The sequence below is a fragment of the Phalangium opilio genome, unplaced genomic scaffold (genome assembly GCF_054372755.1).
Source record: "Phalangium opilio isolate 3A_F unplaced genomic scaffold, DU_Popi_V2 ptg000024l_1, whole genome shotgun sequence".
In the NCBI taxonomy this organism is placed as follows: domain Eukaryota; kingdom Metazoa; phylum Arthropoda; class Arachnida; order Opiliones; family Phalangiidae; genus Phalangium; species Phalangium opilio.
This window is the reverse complement of record NW_028324155.1, coordinates 2,377,600-2,394,223: the sequence shown is the minus strand read 5'-3', so window position 1 is coordinate 2,394,223 and position 16,624 is coordinate 2,377,600. Positions and strand designations below refer to the sequence as shown.

Genomic DNA, 16,624 nt, shown 5'->3' with positions numbered 1-16,624 from the left:
GTTTATTTTGCGGGGAGCGAGAGATTTCTCCCATTTTAACGGTTGACTGGTTTTGAGAACGAACGGCTATTACATTCTCTCGGATTGCCGAGCGTTATTTGGTTTGGAAATCGGCTTCTTATTGTCTTTTTTAGCTTCTTTCTCGCGCCTATTCTATCTGTTTCTCTGGAGACTTTGGCGGGAATCTCCCTCTCCTACCAGCTTGAATTCCCAACCCCTATAGACGCGCGTCGTTCACGGTGACTTGTTTTTGGCTCGAGTTTTTGTTTAAACTTTGCGTGTATACTTTAAATATATTTTTGCCACCTCTCCGTTGGTCTCACGCTTATGTTTGAAAAAGAGAGAATTTTAGAATAGGTTGCTTGTGGTTGCCTGTTTTTTTCTGCGTACATACTTGCCGTGGTTTTTACGCTTTTTCAAATTCTTTTTGTGGTAGAATATTTTAAACCGAGCTACCACACCAGCACTCCAGGGAAGTTATAGTTGTCTCAGACTACTTTTTCTTTGGTAAAAATATCATTACGTACCTTTCCGCCTGGCTTTACTTTTGTAGACAAGTGAAGTACGCCTGTAAAGTTAAAAAAACTTTATAAAACCAAGGAATATTTTTTCGAGCTGGCAATACATTGAAAAATGTTAAGAGTTTATCCCAAAACCCCGGGAATTTTTTTTAACCCTATCAAAATGAACAACCCTTTTTTCCCTCCCCTTTCGTCTATGTTTATATACTTTCCCGCATTTTTCTAGAAACATTTTCGCAATTTTTGGGTAAACGTTTAAGAGAAAGTTGAATTTGTTGGTTCCCCCTTACTCCCAAACAAATTTTGAACCAATAGGAAACTGGAATATATATTTTAAGACCCAACCCTCTAAAAATCACTCGCTTATACTATAACTGGGTGCTAGGATTCAGGCCCCAGTAGACCCCAACCAAGAACTATACGTAGTATATCCAAGCTAAAAGTTATTCCCGAAAAAAAGTTTTTTTAGGGGTGAAGAAATTTTCAACGCTCGAATCTTTTCCGCTAGAATAATTTTTTTTCCCCATCGGGATGATGTTGGGTGCATGCCTCTCTCTATTCTCAATCTCAAGGAGGGTATACCAGGGTGCCCTATTGGTAGGACTTATTTTCTAGAGTGGGTCTTCTTCCACTAGGGTGGAATATTTCCATCCCCCATCCCAACACTTCACCCATGGCTTGGGATTCACCACAGTATATATTTTTTTTGGGATGGTGTGTCCCAACCATCTTCCTCCGCATCCCCATCCCTCTCTCTCCTCTTCCATCCACGTTTGTCTCTTTTTCATTTCTTTCCGAGATTTCTGCCTCAGACTTCTTTAATAAGAGTTTTTGCTTGAAGGAGGACTTGGGGGTTGGTGGGAGTAGGGAGAGAGAAATGGAGGGATAACTCAGGAGGAGTTCACGGATGAAAACCGCATCGCTTATAAATCACCCCCTCCTCCCGATCCTCTTTTCTTCATCCTTGTTGTTGGGACCCCTCCCCTTTCCACCCTATGATCCCGGGTTTGGACCCCTTAGTATCATCATCCCGACTTTCTCTATTTTTCGGGTATCTCATCTGATTCTTCACCCGCAATCTTTTTTTGTCAACTGTTCTAAAGGGGGTTGGATAAATGGGGGTCAGCAATATATTTTTTAGCTTTTTTTGGGGACCCTCGACGAATGATTTTTCCGCTGTCAAGCGAAGACGAGCTGAAAGTTTCGATTCTTCGCCCCGATGCTCGCCGCCGCGACACTATACAGAAAACGTTTCTATATTTCGGTGACAATCTTGGAAATTTCTTAAATTCCATACTTTCAAATTACGTTTTATAACAGTTCATAGGTTGCGATTGAATGCAGTGAAAGTATTTTTTATTTTCTTCTTCCGCACGAGCTTGGAGGTGGTGGGATGTTTCGCCCCAAGTCCCAAGAAGTTTATATATCGAGATTTTTTTCTCTATTTCTCTCGAGTTCCTTGATTCGTAAGCCAACTTTGCAGGCTCTAGCGTACAGCGTTTGTCTCTCGGCATTAGCTCCCATCGTCATTTGAGGCGCGATTCTAGGCCTACTGAACTTATTCGAGTAGAAATACACTTTTTAATATCATCCCAAGCGGTAAGAACTAACTGCTGATGCGGGGTATATCTCGGAGCTTAAGACCCCCACTCTATCTTTGGAACCTTTAAAGTCGAAAGGTCACGACCTTTTCTTCCCTAAGAACAATTGGTATCAAGGGGGGAAACGCCAGGGGGATGAATTTTAGCTCTGATTTTGATCCCAGGGCTTTTCATCACCCAAGGATGTCATCAAATTTCAAGTCAAGATGGGATGTTGTGCTGAACGGAGGAAGGGGATTGGGGGGGCAGAAAGACAGTCATTAGTTTGTTTTAAAAACTTTTCTATAGCTTTTGGTGAAACCAAACAAACTCGTGACAAACCGAGCGGAAAAATGTTCCAAAACGAAACACACTCCAATCCTCGACGTTGGTTCGTTTTATAACTTTCTCTTCCGACGCACGAACTGTTTGTCAACACCATAAATTTTACAATGCCTTCTTGGTTATGTGGGACCTTTAAAACCAAATTTTACGCTCTGTTATTTTACTTATTGAAAGGCGAGTGCATTGTTAAAACGTTTAACCACCCGTATCTTGAGAACATGAGCACTAATCTTTTTGGCTGACCATAAAACGACCTAATTTTCGTATTAAAAGTTAGCGTAATTTATACTTTGTCTCGTTTATAACGCTTTATTCTCTCTTCCTCGTTAACAGTTGATCAAGACACCATGCCGGAAGACGCCCAACTGGACGCCTTGGACGGTGGCGACGCGACATCTTTGAGTTTGCGAGGGACTCCGTCCTCCTTGGTTCAAGACGAAAGCGCCCTTTCCACTTGTCCCGACGACGATGATGACCAACATCGGCTCGTCATCAGCGAAGATCGCGCCGACTCCAACGTAGATCCGCCATCATCTAGGGGCCCTTCGCCTCCCGCGTCCAACGAGGTTGTTACCGACGGACACGTCCGAATACCGCACCTGGAACCCGTCATCAAAGTTAAAAACGGTTTCAAATCCAAGAAAATCGCCGATTTGAACTTGGGTAATCTTCATAATCGATCGGTGATAACGACGGAAGAATTACCGGTATCGAACGGAATCGATGTTGGTGACGATAATACGAGTGCGCGGGCGGAAACGCCGACGATCAAGATGGAGGAAGATCGCAAAGAACAATTGGACACGAACTGTAATAATAAAATATCGGTAGACGATAAACTATTAAGTGACGATTTAAAGTCGGAAGCCGAGAAAATTGAAGAGTACATGAAACGCAAAGACACTGCCGTCATTTTCCCGGAACCTGTTGATCAGGAAGGAGTCAAACCCATCTTCATAAACAATAACAATAATAATAACAGCTTCATCAATAACAACAACATAAACAACAATCAGGAAATTGACCGTAAGTCCCAATTTCTCTTTCACAAGAATTAATTTTGTTTTTTACTCGAACGTTATAACATTTTCGCAGAAACTTTTAAGTTTTCATTCTCACTAATGGCATATAAACCTAAACTTGTTTTACACTGAAGTTGAAAGCTTGCAGGTATTATTATGCCATTGATTCTCGCTACAAACAATAGCGCCAGATTTCAACTTATGCCTTAAAAAACGTTATCAAACTTCTCCTAAAGATGTATTGGGCATTACAGACGTATATAGAACCTTAGAGCGGGAAATCTATTTGAGGGGGATTCTGTTTTTATAGACGCGATATTTTTTACATTCGGCGTCTAATTGAGCGTGAAGAGTGTGCCACCGAAAGGTGACTTTTGTCCCCTTTGAGAGAGAATTCCTTCTCTTTCTCTCACGCGTCTCTGGAGTTGTCTCTCTCTTTTTCCTGTCGTAAATCTCTTCTTTATACTCTCTCTCCCTTTCTCTTTCTCTCTCGATCTTGGCCAATATCGCCCATTCCGACCCAGAAAATAGATATTACGAGATTTTCAAAATCAACAACCCATCCCGTTTATTTCTGTAGATCCCTAAAACTCCTTTTTTCCACTTTCCTCCCAAGCATCGCACTGGTCTGAATTCCTCGACCAGCGTTATATATTTTTTTATATAAAAAGTAAACGGAAGGAAGACAATGGCGGTGTATATAGAAATCTTATCGGTTCGCCATGTATATAGGAATTTATGTTCGTTCACTTTTAAAAAGCGTTTTTCTCTCGGTTTAGTACTTGCTAGAAATTTCTGCACCGGAGCTAGCTAGAGAGGGGATGAAAACAGATGCGATTGAGAGTTTTTGATTGAACTCCAATAAAGGGCGGATACCTTACGAATCAGAATGTCAAAGGGGACGCCGTGGAACCGGGTGAAATAGGGGAAACACCGAGGGGTCGGACATGTTTTTATTTTTGTGGGAGTTAGAATTGCTGGGAAATTTCATATTTTGGTTTGTTTGGAAATTAGTTTCAATGGGTAGTGTCCGATCTCTCTAGCTGATATAACTGAAAGAGAGGACCGTCCGCGTCCGGGAGATGTATCAAGGCGTAGATGAGGGTGACAAGTTTGGCTGCGTTCTCTCGTCCAGAAAGAAATTGTCGCGTGACACGTCAATAGATTAGGAAGCGATTTCTAGCGTCCACCCCCGGAGACCCTGAAAAAGGTGGCCCTTTACAGAGTTCACCCACTGGATGGGTAGATAGGAAAACCAGGAAGAACGCGATGCGAACACGTCCGGATACGGCGGAGGTATATATAGTAGGGAGTGAATCACTCTTTGGGTCTTCGTAACTTAAGCGGTCTACGGAAAGGAGCGATCAGCCGTGGCCGACTCTTTTGCCCATCACGGTAATGGCCTCGGAAGATTTTTCGGCGGGGCATCGGACACGGAACCGTGATCATGGCGAAAAGACGTACGTCGTAACCCACCCTCCTACGCTAACGTCCATCCCAACAATGGTTCGCGTCTTTCTTTTCCGATAGGTGGTAACGGTTGATTTTTAGACATCATCTCCATAGCATTAGGCTGACGATGAAAGGACCTTCTATCTATTTCTTTCAACGAATCTTACTTCGCTTCCCGTAAGGTTTTCTCGCTATCTCATCGTATCTGTCTATAATACGAAGGCCTTTTTTTTCTTCGTGGTTCCAACGGAACATCCCGTACAGTAGAGGCAGCTAGGGGCGAGGGACATGTGGGGAAACGACTTCCGTTTTGCTAGCCAGCTTTCTCTTTTCACTCTTTTTTCCTTCCCATTTTTTCATCACTCTGGTGTTTCCCCGCGCGCGATTTTTCCTTCAGTAAACCTTTCCTTTTCTGATATATCGCTTCTGGTTCGAGGGAAAAACCTCCTACCATCTAACGTAGGAACGGACGGTATATACAAAGTGTTTTCAAAAGATGACCCCTTTCGGTATAAAGGTCGAATCCAGTTTGCCCCGGTGATGTTAGGGATCGGTTTTTTCGGATGTTTGAAACGATTATTGATACCCTAATAATAAAACTTTCTTTTTATATTCTTTCTCGGATATTTTAACTCCCCTCGCAGACTGCTGGCCTGGATTAAAGAGTTAAGCAATTCCTTGTTTTCCTTCCATCGTTAAAGTTTGATTCGTTGCGTAGGGACCGAGTATAATTTTCTACTACGTAATAGCTCCGTCCAGTTTAAGATGGAGGGATGGAGTGAAGAGAAGAGAGAGAATTAAAGGATGGGATGGGAAGTCCTGAATGGTTTATAGTCTATTGTTTCTGGAAGGGATTAAGAAATGATCCCAATCAATCCCATTGGGAAATAAATGAAGCGAAGGATGGCGGGAACTATATAGTACTCGAATCGAAGGAGTCAGGCCAGCTCCTTAAATCCAGTCTATTTAATGTCCGGCCTGGATTAGGAGAAAACGAAATGGAAGGGGATTTCCTTTTATATAGTATATACGGAGTGTATTTTTTACCTTATTTTATTCGGAATGGTTATATATATTTATCGCGTTGTCCTTTTGGTGGCCCGTACGTGGGAGGGTTGGTTGAAGGAAGGGGCAAGGGAGGGGGGTTCAGATTATAGAGAAAGAAAAAAGCGGAAAAGTAACTGCAGGGTTGGCCACCCATCTCTCCATTTTCCTCCCCTCGGCTTTGAAATAGCCCCGCGTACCGAAGTTATAGGAATACGCGCAGTAAAATCTTGATGTCCGAGCTTTAAAGATTGCGCCTTATGGCTTTGAATATAGCTGAAAGGGGCTTTTACTTTCTGGGAGATGGAAGGATGGAGAGAGGGAATAACGCTCTCTCGGTTCTCTTCGGATCGTCGGTCGGGATAAGATCAGTTTCGTCCTCCGCGCCGCTATTATGGTTCGCCTAGCTGCGTGCCCCGCCGCGGAGAAGGGCCAGGGGCGTCCAACGTAACTTCTGAGGGGGCCCAAGATACGTAGTATAGCCGGGCATCTCGCTTAAAATGACCGCACATTCCATTGGGCAGATGACTTAATCCCGGCCGTACGTGCGCTATGGCTGTTACGTGCCGATGCTCCGCGTTGCTCTTTTATGGCGATTCTCGGATTCTAGGGACGTTTATACGGCCGCTCGAGTTCTCCGGATCCGGAATTTCCCAAGAAGGAGGCTAAGGAGAAGGAGATATCACCTCCAGGCCCTTTTTTCGCCGCTATCTATCCTCGCCAACTATAGACTAACCCAAAGGCTACGCGTACTAGAAGGTTTTTCTTTTTTTTTTATATCAAATCATACCATACGTATTGGAGTTATAAACGTGAGAGGCGTTTCGCAGTTTTTATCGCGTTTCGTAATGAAAAGGTTCCAGCCAGGCCGGGCTTTTCTTTTAAAACACCAGTCTTGACCGGGATTCGGACTGTACAGTATAAAAGGGTCCAAGGTTTTGGAGGGGTTTCTCTATATACGCAACCACCACGTCGAGGAGATAGAGCCCCGAGGGAAAGCTTGGGGGTTCCGAGCCTCATTTTCTTCGGCAAGCCACTAAAACTCTCGATAGTCTCTCGGGTCCTGTTGCTCTAATACAAGAACTAGTAGCGTGTGGCAGCGACTAGACAGGCACCGGACTTTTCTTTCCTTGGCTAAATTTCGCTTGTCAGCTTGCAGTAAATACAAAAGCCTTACCTTGCAGCTCTTAATGTCCAAACGACACTAGCTAGCTAACTCCGCGGTGCAAAATTGTTTTCTCTATCTTTCTCTCTCTCTCTCCTGGCGGATTCCCACGCGATGGGGACAAATTTCTCGCGGTTTTTCTAACACTCTGACCCCTCCATCCATATACCTGTAAGGGCGAAGATGGGAATTTGGAAGAAGTCCTTCCTTGGAACGATATTAAAAAAGTAACGCGCTTTTACGATCAGATAGGGACGAATCGTCGTCGCTTTGGGGGTCGAAATAAGTTGCGGGAGGAATGTGGTGGATAAGGAAGGACTCGGAGTAAGACGTTCTCGAACCTTCATCGCAGTCCACTTCCTCTTTTTTATTAGGTTAAGGTAGACACGGGTCAGTTATTAAGGGCAACTTCAAACTATAATAAAAGAGACAGCCAGGGGAAAATATATATAACTCTCTCTCTCTCTCCCTCTCTCTCTCTCCCGGCATCCCCCGAAAGGAAATAAAAATCTATTTTAGGAATGTCACTTTCTAACTCGAGTAATGAAGTTTGAACTGACAAAATAATGTTCCCAGCGCGTCATATATGTGTAGACGTTCGTCTACTAGACTAAAACTGGCCTACTGTGGCTAATTTTGTCTGTTTTGTTATTGTTTTTAATATACTGGTTCAAGAAAACGTGATTATCCACGACGGTGAAAAAATGAGCGTATTCCCATCAAGTTCTGTTTTGGAGATTAATGAAAGTCCCCGTAAAAATGTTTCAACCGTTTGCCAGCGTGTTTTATCCGGAAACATATCGATAGAAGCGGGGGAAGAAAGAATAACTTCTTCTCATCTTATTCCATTTACTTCTTTGGTTGGAGTTTTTATACACACGTCAGAGATGTAACGCTAGTATTGTGGAATAATGGGCCGAGTCTGACAATTTCCTTTGGCAGCGACGTAGATCGTTCTTCTCTTAGTTCTCTTTTTTCGATATTAGCTATAGGAATGGGAGGGAAGTCGTGACTGGCGCTATCCGCCGGTGAGAGTTGAATAAGAACCATTTTCGTTATAGTAGATGTTCTCGGAGGGTGATTTTTAGACGCGAAGGATAGAGTTCAAAGCGTACCACTACTACGTATAATGGGCAGCCACTCTCTCTCGCCATCTTTACCCATCCTGTCATCGAATGGCTGGAAGGGCGCTTGATGTATGAAGTAGTTAGGCCGAAAAGACTGAGTGATAGAAGCTAGCCAAACTCTCCCCATCTTCCTCTTCCTCCTTCGTTTCCCTTATATACGCTCCTTAGCTCTATGAACCGTGTTTTTACGAATTAACTAGAAACTTAAGCCTAACCTAGCGTTATTTTTAATTTCAAACTTTTAGGGAAAAGTTGAGAATTTTTTTATTTCATATTTTCCATAGCCTACGCTTTTAAAGTCACTTCTATAGAAGCTGAGAGTGGTTTAAAAGCCTTAAGGTCGGAGTCGACTCTCTTGGCACGCTTTGTTTAATGACGGTTTTGCTGCTCGACAGTCTCGGCAAAGTGCACCCCTCTTTCTTCCCTTTTAACTTGGGTTAAGTGGATATTGTCCTATAGTTAATGGGTCAGCTATGATAATTCGTAAGAGAGAGTGCGCGGGGAAACGCGCTCGAGATACAACAGCTAGTAGACGAATGACTCTAGTTAGTGTATTTATATATCCGTAGTATAATTTTGATAATCAGATGTTGGCGAGAGAAAAGTCTTCCTTAATTTCTAAGCGAGAGATAGAAAACGAATCTAGTTGTCCCTTCACGCTTCACTCGTTGTGATTACTCAAATTGCAAAGGATCACTTAATATTCCCGGGTTCTGTCCCGTTTTCGGGAGGGAATGCCGCGCGCGGGTGAAGGAAAACTTTTACGCGCCATCCAATTCCGGGCGCGAAACGAATCGGGTTAAGTGACGCTGCATCCCGCGAGTTAGGCTTAGCAAACCAAAAATTTGTATCCAGCGTGATCCTATCTTCTCTGGTTTATTCGGAACTAACGTGTCACTGCGGTGCGTAGTAGATTACGGAACGTCTCTCGAAAAGCGAGCCCCATGCCCAAACTTCATCGTCGTCAACTAGGCCTATAGCGAGAGATGAGAAAGAGAAAGTGGAGAGACAATCGGAACACCCCTCGTTTCCTTTTCCAAGCTAGCCGTATACGTTCTAAACGTCGAGGCAACTCGAAGAGTGCTTTGAATTAAAAGCTTGTATCGTTCCCCGCTTCCTATAGAATAATCCTTAAGTACGACTTCGGGAAAACTGCAGCGTGCGCCATGCCAAAGATATAAAAGAAGGAAGCTAGACTCTGGCAGCGTTCGAGCTTGCCGGGACCCCCTTCGTAAATGGCACGAAAGCCTTGAAGCGGCCATCAACGGCCGGAAATTTATTGTTATTCATCGTCTGACCCTTAGAGTAGCCTCCCTTCTCTTCTTCTGTAATATTCCATATAGCAATGCTCTTCCCGAAGCCATATAGAGAATAGGTCTAAAAAGAGGATCTCGATGAATAGCTCAACCCGGAATGGAGATGGGGTAGAGGAGGGCAGACCGAAAGGTGGGGGGGGGGGGATGAAAAGGGACCCGTGCTTCCCCGAAAATAAATTGTTTTAATCACGGAGACGAGTATAGAAATCATAGGGCACCGAATGGGGGCCCCTCTATTAGTAAAGTCCCTCTCTTTAGGTCCCGCTTTAGCTACGGCCAACGGCCAACCGAGGGGAACATCTATACGCTCTTTAACTATTGCCCTTATTCGTATTCCTCATTCGCGAACACTTAGTTAATATAGTTCAAACTGCGCTCGTGTGTTTTCCTAAGTTCTAGCATCCCCCTTCACATAACATTCCTTTATTCCATAATGTTTGACGTATACCGGTACGGTACTTTTTCCTCTCTGGACCTTTTATTTTTATTATCGGAAACGTACTTGAGGGAAACGCTTCTCCGTCCCTCCATCCTCATCCCCGTTATATAACGCGGTTGGTAAAAGCTAGCCCCCCTCCTCCTCCGCCTCCCACAATTCCCGAAAATATGGGAAAACCCGGTCTACGTATACTGTACGTACGATTTGCGGGAGATGGGTTTAAATCTTCCCGCCGGTTTTAAATCGGATTTGGGTTCTTCTTAACAACCGGCCGGGGTTTCTCTCTGATTCCCTCCCTATACAATCTCGTTGGAGCCCTATCCTCGCTCTCACTCTCTGACCCCCGCCATCTCTTTACATACAAGCCAGCGTGTACGTAATGAAGCGTTTAAAGAAATTGTTTGAGTTTAAATCCCGTGCAGGGACTGAGAAGAGAGCTTTTAAGTTTGAATTTAAACCGATTAGTTTGTCTCGCGCGTATTTATTACAACCCCTTTCCTCGTAGCAGCTTCAATCGCGATTTCATTTTTTTACGATGACGGTTAACGGTTAAACGGAGTTAGGTACATCGTATACGTCGTTATATTTCCGTCATCATCCTTCTATCGAATGATGACAGGGATGCTGGCAAGGATCGATATGATGGAAGGAAAATTGGACCTTTTTTATCTACAGGGTGTTTGTGATCAAAATAGAATAGTCAATAGGTTCTTATATTCCTTTAGCTAAGATGTTAGTGGCTCTGTAGTTGTGGTGAGTAATGTTTTCTTTGCGTATCTTCCATATTACCGAAGTATTTCTGGCATATCTCCATTCTCCACAATGGTTTTTAACTTGAATCACCCTGTACATGGATTATTTCTCAGGATTCGATCACGTGTCCCTCGAATCACTTTGTCCCAATGACTACCTGTCCTTAAAACCTGACCTCGACATTTTTCTCGCGCTCTTTTTCGGAACACTTTTTCTCCACCCTGTACATGGATTATTTCTCAGGATTCGATCACGTGTCCCTCGAATCACTTTGTCCCAATGACTACCTGTCCTTAAAACCTGACCTCGACATTTTTCTCGCGCTCTTTTTCGGAACACTTTTTCTCCTATCGCTTTCTTACGGGTACGTAAGCTCGATATCACTTGCCAAACCTTACCATTGGGTACTTCCTACTTCTTCTTACGTCGGGACACGTTCACACTCGTTGTCGATTTTTCTCAAACTATACTATCCTTTTGGAGAGATTTCTTAATATGGTTCCAATCTAACCATTGTGCTTTCCAGGGAGACAAGAAAATTTTTGGATTTATTTAGCGACTCTGTTTGTGGATCATGACACATTTCAGTCGTACCATTTCGTTTATTGGTGAAGCTGATAGTGTGAACAGGGCTGCTAATATCTACTGTCTATAGATAAAAGTAGCTGACTCGGTTCTTCAGGGGGGAATCTAGAAATAGCCAGCTATCCATCATAAACGACATTGCCACCTTTTTGGAAAAGATTCTTATACTCTCCCAACCCATCCCATCCCGGTCGGCAATATCCCTCTTTTTCTATAAAGTGAAGCCTCCGCCTCACGTAGCTAAGCTGACTTCTACCGACAACTGGTCTCGTTCGTATCCACGAAAAACTTACAGATTCCCACCTATTTTATTCCAAAATCCACATAAACTAACGCGAACTCGACCCTGGTAAACTTTTTGCACCTATAGAAATGGGGACCGGAAAAGAAACATCACTTTAAGAAAAGGGCCGTTGCTATGGCGACGCGTCCTATCCGTATTTTTCCTCTCCTTTCTCTCTGGTATCCATCCTTTTATTATCGAGGGGCTGGACATATCCAGCATTTATGTACGGAAATCTTTCCTAGTGTTATTAGAGTTTAATATATTTTAAGATTTGGATAATTAATGAACTTTGCGATGAAAGGTTTAACTATTACAGATTTTAGGAGGAATTTAGGCAAGTCTCCAACCCCTCTTGCATCCCGAAAAGAAGTTTTGGTCTCGGCAAGAAGAGAGGGAGGTAAGAAATCAGAAGGGACACCTCGTCCTAAGCGAAGAAGCGGGCGTCTTTTCTTAAAGCGCTCGCCGGATTTTTTTTTCTTTCCAATTTCCGGTGCACCTTCAAAAGAGGCGACCGGCGCCACCGAGACGCCTATCTAAAGTGACTTTTGATTGGTCGATTGTGGCGCGTTCTACTTTTTTCATTCCTCTTTCCATCCCTCGTAACCCACAGTGTAGAAGAAAAAAAAAATAGGCTTAAGACCTTCGGTGTAAATAGGACTAACTGGGAGACGTTACATAAATAAGAATCAAGCTAGTCCCTGTACGGCCAATTGAAGTAGACTGTTCGTACTATAAGAGATGCTTTTTCTTCCTTACCACCACTAACACCACCACACCGTGGGCCTTTGACCTTTTAGAAGCGAACCTGCGGTAAAGGCGAATATCGTTTAGGGTTAGGTTCAGGGGGATGCTGGTGCCAAGGAAAAGGGGTCCCGGAAAAATCCGAGCACGTAAATCTCGGAGGATGCTGTCTTTACAGATTGAGATTCGATTGCTTGTCGCCTTGGTTACCACCATCCGCGTATACCATCTTTCATTCCATTACGACACCCGGATTCGCGGAATATCAATTTCAAATAGTTTCTTTTTACCTCCCACTAACATTTTTCTCCCGTGTCCAAAAGAAGAAAAAAACAAACCGATTGTTAAAAATTACAGTTCTTGTTTCGTTTCTGCGGTATCCTTATGTTGCTATTGTGTGAATTTATCGAATTCTTCCTTGAAAGTTGAAGCCAGTTAAAACAAATGAAAGCGTTGGCAATTCAACACCCATGAACTATCGAATATTGTCTTTCGTAGTAGACTGCTCTTTACTCTGACTTTTGGTTTAGATTGTAGAGCTTAATATTTTACTAGAAGTACGTGTTTGTTGTTGTTTTTACCTAAACAGTTCAATATTCTGGGGAATTTTAAATCATTCTTGAAAGCGGAACAACTAAACGCCATTGTCTATTGATCAGATTACTTTAGGTTACGGATGGGGGGGTTTAAGAGGGGAGGAGAGAAGAATATCCCTGGGTTTTTGGGGGCATTGGATAACGCGTGACATTATCTGACGACTCTCGACAGACTGGAATGCGACCACCACCGCTGATGCCGAGTTTGGCTTATCGTTCTCTTCTAAAAGCGGAGCTATAGCTGCTTCTATCCTGCAGGACCCCGATCCGATATGCCGAGCCCTGCCATTCTTTCCCACTTTTCTCTTTCCCTAACCTCCGTTCCGTTGTCCCTCTAACATCCCTTCCCTTCCCTTTTCCCCCTTCACCAACTAGGACCTTATTCGTATCGACAGACAAGCTTGCTTAGCCGTTTCATTGGTTCGTCTGACCCGACGAATCGAGAGGACAACAGTTGATTTTATCGACCAATTTGGATTTTTTTCTTCTTTCTCTCTCTGAAACCCGGAATCTTTTTTTCCTATAGCTTCCCCTTGGGATTCTCTGAAATATTCTTTTACATTTTATCTTTTCTCCGTTCTTCTTCTTCTTCTTTTTCCTAAGCTGAAAGTGAGGAACTAAGGTTTGACTAACCAGATATTTTTTTCTTGGCTTGTATCAAAAGGTTGTCAGTCTGATTTCATGGCTATTTTGTTGGCCAATTGAGTTTGTAATCTGTCGAAGCCTTACTTACAACCCCAACCCCAACATCAAATTCCATTGTACTACAAACCAACGTTTGATAAATTGATATACACTGTATGTTAGCTTCTCCCTGAACACCGACGCAAAACGTGTGAAACATTTTTACAGGCGCAGTTTATTTTTTTTAACAACTCAATTTCTTTAGTTGAATTATTATTTAAATCATTTAGAAAGGTTAGCTATTATTCAAAAATTAATTGCTTTAAATTCTTGCTTAAGAAATTAGACGAAACAACTCCCCATTGTTCCTTGCACCCTCTTCTGCGACATCAGAAATAATTATTTTTCACTCCCAATTTTCAAAATATCTTGAATGAAAGAAACATTACACACCCTTAGCAACTAACTAACACAAAGAGAAAGACGTATTAAGTGGGGGAGGGAGTGATGTTGAGAATTAATAAAAATTAGCGCTTGAAGAAACGGAATTCGTTGTACATTTCCAAGCCATTATAACTTAGCAGAAAGAGGAAAATTCTCTCTTCGTTTTTTTCTTTCTTTCAAACCAAAAATAATAAAGTTTGGCGAAATTTTTCAATGGCGCGAAAACAAAACCGGAGTACGAACGAAAAGAATAGGTGGCGTAGCCTAGTATAAAAATATCAAGAGACTCGTGCTTTTTTTTCTATGATAAAGAGCTGACTGGGGTTTGGTATGTAGGGTAGTCTTGGGGGCCCCCCTATATTAACCGTAATGACTTTTTTCCTTTATTCAACTTTTTGACATGTTCATCGTTTTACATTTCTCTCCCCATTTTTTTTCTTGAGGAGCGAAGGAGGAGCCCCCCACCCCTTGCCCCCCCTCTCTCAATTTTTCTCCCGTTCGTTGTAAAGAAATGTCCCAGAAATTGCCCGCTTCCATAGCTCATTACCGAGAGAAGGTTTGACTTCTATAGTTTGCGGTTTTTTTATGTGTGTGTGTCGGGGTAGAGAAGGATTTTTTTTTATTATTCCTTATTCTTTCTGAAGTCTATTTTGTTATCACGAGTGACAATGTATCGTATAAGAGCTTGCTTTGCCTTATTCGTATATATATAAAATTTCATCGTTCGTTCGCTCGTGCATTCGTGACTTTTCAGTTAATGCTCTCGAAGGCGAGGGGTGCAGATTGAACTTAGGCAGATTTTTCTCCGTTAGCTAACGTAGCTTTATTAACAATGAAAAGACGTACGCGTTGTTAGTTCTGAATGTTTTCTGGGGTGATTCGAATGTCCTTTTCTCTCTCGGATTTTTTTTTTCGTTCTTTTTGGCAACGCGACTTGCGGTGTAATGAAGCGACCGAGCGTGCTGTTCTCTTTTCTCTTCTTATCCATTGCTCTCTTCCCATCATCCTCTTCTTCCTTCCCTCTTCGCATCAACATCGCTCCATCGTGTCGTCTTTGTAGGCGTGTTTCTTTCCTAATCGTCACTTAATTTTAGTTTCAAGTAGCGGCTTCGTCATCTGTATTAACGTTTCTTTCTCTACCACGCTCCAGATAACGGTTGTTATCCATCCATTTTTTCCTCTTCGGGTGAGAGGCTCTTCTCGTTTTGGGGTTTCGCCGCGCTAACCATTGTTGCGCTTTTGTAGCCTTTAATTGCTATAAGAGAGATTGGAGTAAGAGGGGCTCCCGGGATATTTTAATTCGTTTTTTATCTATCTATTATATGATGGGGAGAATTTTATATTGTATGGTTTTAATTGGATGGAAATTTATTATAACTTGGTGGTATTTTTCCGTTTTATTATTATGGTATTTTATGAATAATACGTACTAAATTGTTTTATCTTTAGTTATAATTTAAATATTTCCTATCAGGATGATTTATTAACCTATTTTTTAACTATTTTTAAAAGTACTTTAGATTCTATTTAATATAAATTCAAAATACAATCGAATCGTAGGTCATAAAACAATTTATTTTATCCCAAAATTCCACACAAACTCGAACGTTTCTCCATCCCACCTTGCTTGCTTTGCTATTGGAGACTTTTCCGCAAAACGCGCACCAACAGTCATATTTCAAAATATCCTCTTTCGAAACAAAAATTTCTTAGTTTTATCTAGAAACAAAGTTTCAAATGCAGGGAAAAATCTATCTACTATCCAATTGTAGCAAATTTCCCCCCAAAATCGGTGTACGTTTAAAAGGTGTAGAAGAAACCTTTTCGGAAACCTGGAAAACATTTTCCCGTCGCGTTTCCCCGTCGGAGCACTTTTAACTTAACACTAGTAAGAGTAGTAGAACCGATCCGTCTCGGGAGTGCACTACATCTTATAAATACACGTAGAGGAAACGAGGCTTAGCTCTCTAGCTCTTCTTCCTCCGCCCCCAAATTCCCCTCAACGGAGCGCAGCTACTTCCCCACGAGACATAAAAGTAAATTCGGTAAATTCGAAATCAGGCTCGCGAGGGGGTAACAAGAATGTCCACTCCAACGCGGTTTTAAAAATATTATACAAATGGGATACCTGTATAACGTTATAACGCTATAGAGACGAGAGTTTAGAATTAAGGCTGGTTGGGGTTGGGGTGTTGGGGCGCGAGGGTGACTTTGGCAACCTCTTATTAGCCCGATATATTTACCAGGTCCCTTTATATTCAAAAGCTTAAGTTACGCTTCGACAAGGAGCCGAGAACCGAACGACGACTATCGTACGATATAATAACACCTTCCAGGCTCATGCAGCTTCTCCGGGAGAAGTATAGAGCCTCAAAGTTCTCTCCGCGGGCTATTTTTAAAAGGGAAGCGTTCGCTCAACCGTATAAATGAAGGGGGTCGAGGTTTGTAGGAAAGAAGCTTGGCTTGCCCAAGTTTTCTGGGCAAAATCGGCAGTCCCCCACCTACCTCACCCTTTTCCCATCTCTTTAACGTGCTTTTAGAATTTGAAAGTAGCGTAACAGAAATTATACACGGATTCCCCATC

The 16,624-nt window shown here is 42.6% G+C and overlaps 1 protein-coding gene across 5 annotated transcripts in view; it reads left to right on the top strand.

Annotated features, from left to right (window-relative positions):
- zfh1 (Zn finger homeodomain 1) overlaps positions 1–16,624 on the top strand; it is a 173,603-nt gene that overhangs the window by 127,698 nt on the left and 29,281 nt on the right. For all 5 annotated transcript variants that reach the window (XM_089867789.1, XM_089867791.1, XM_089867790.1 and 2 more), the window contains exon 2: positions 2,780–3,472. In XM_089867789.1, the coding sequence (XP_089723915.1) occupies positions 2,780–3,472 (693 nt within the window). The remainder of the gene's footprint in view (positions 1–2,779; positions 3,473–16,624) is intronic.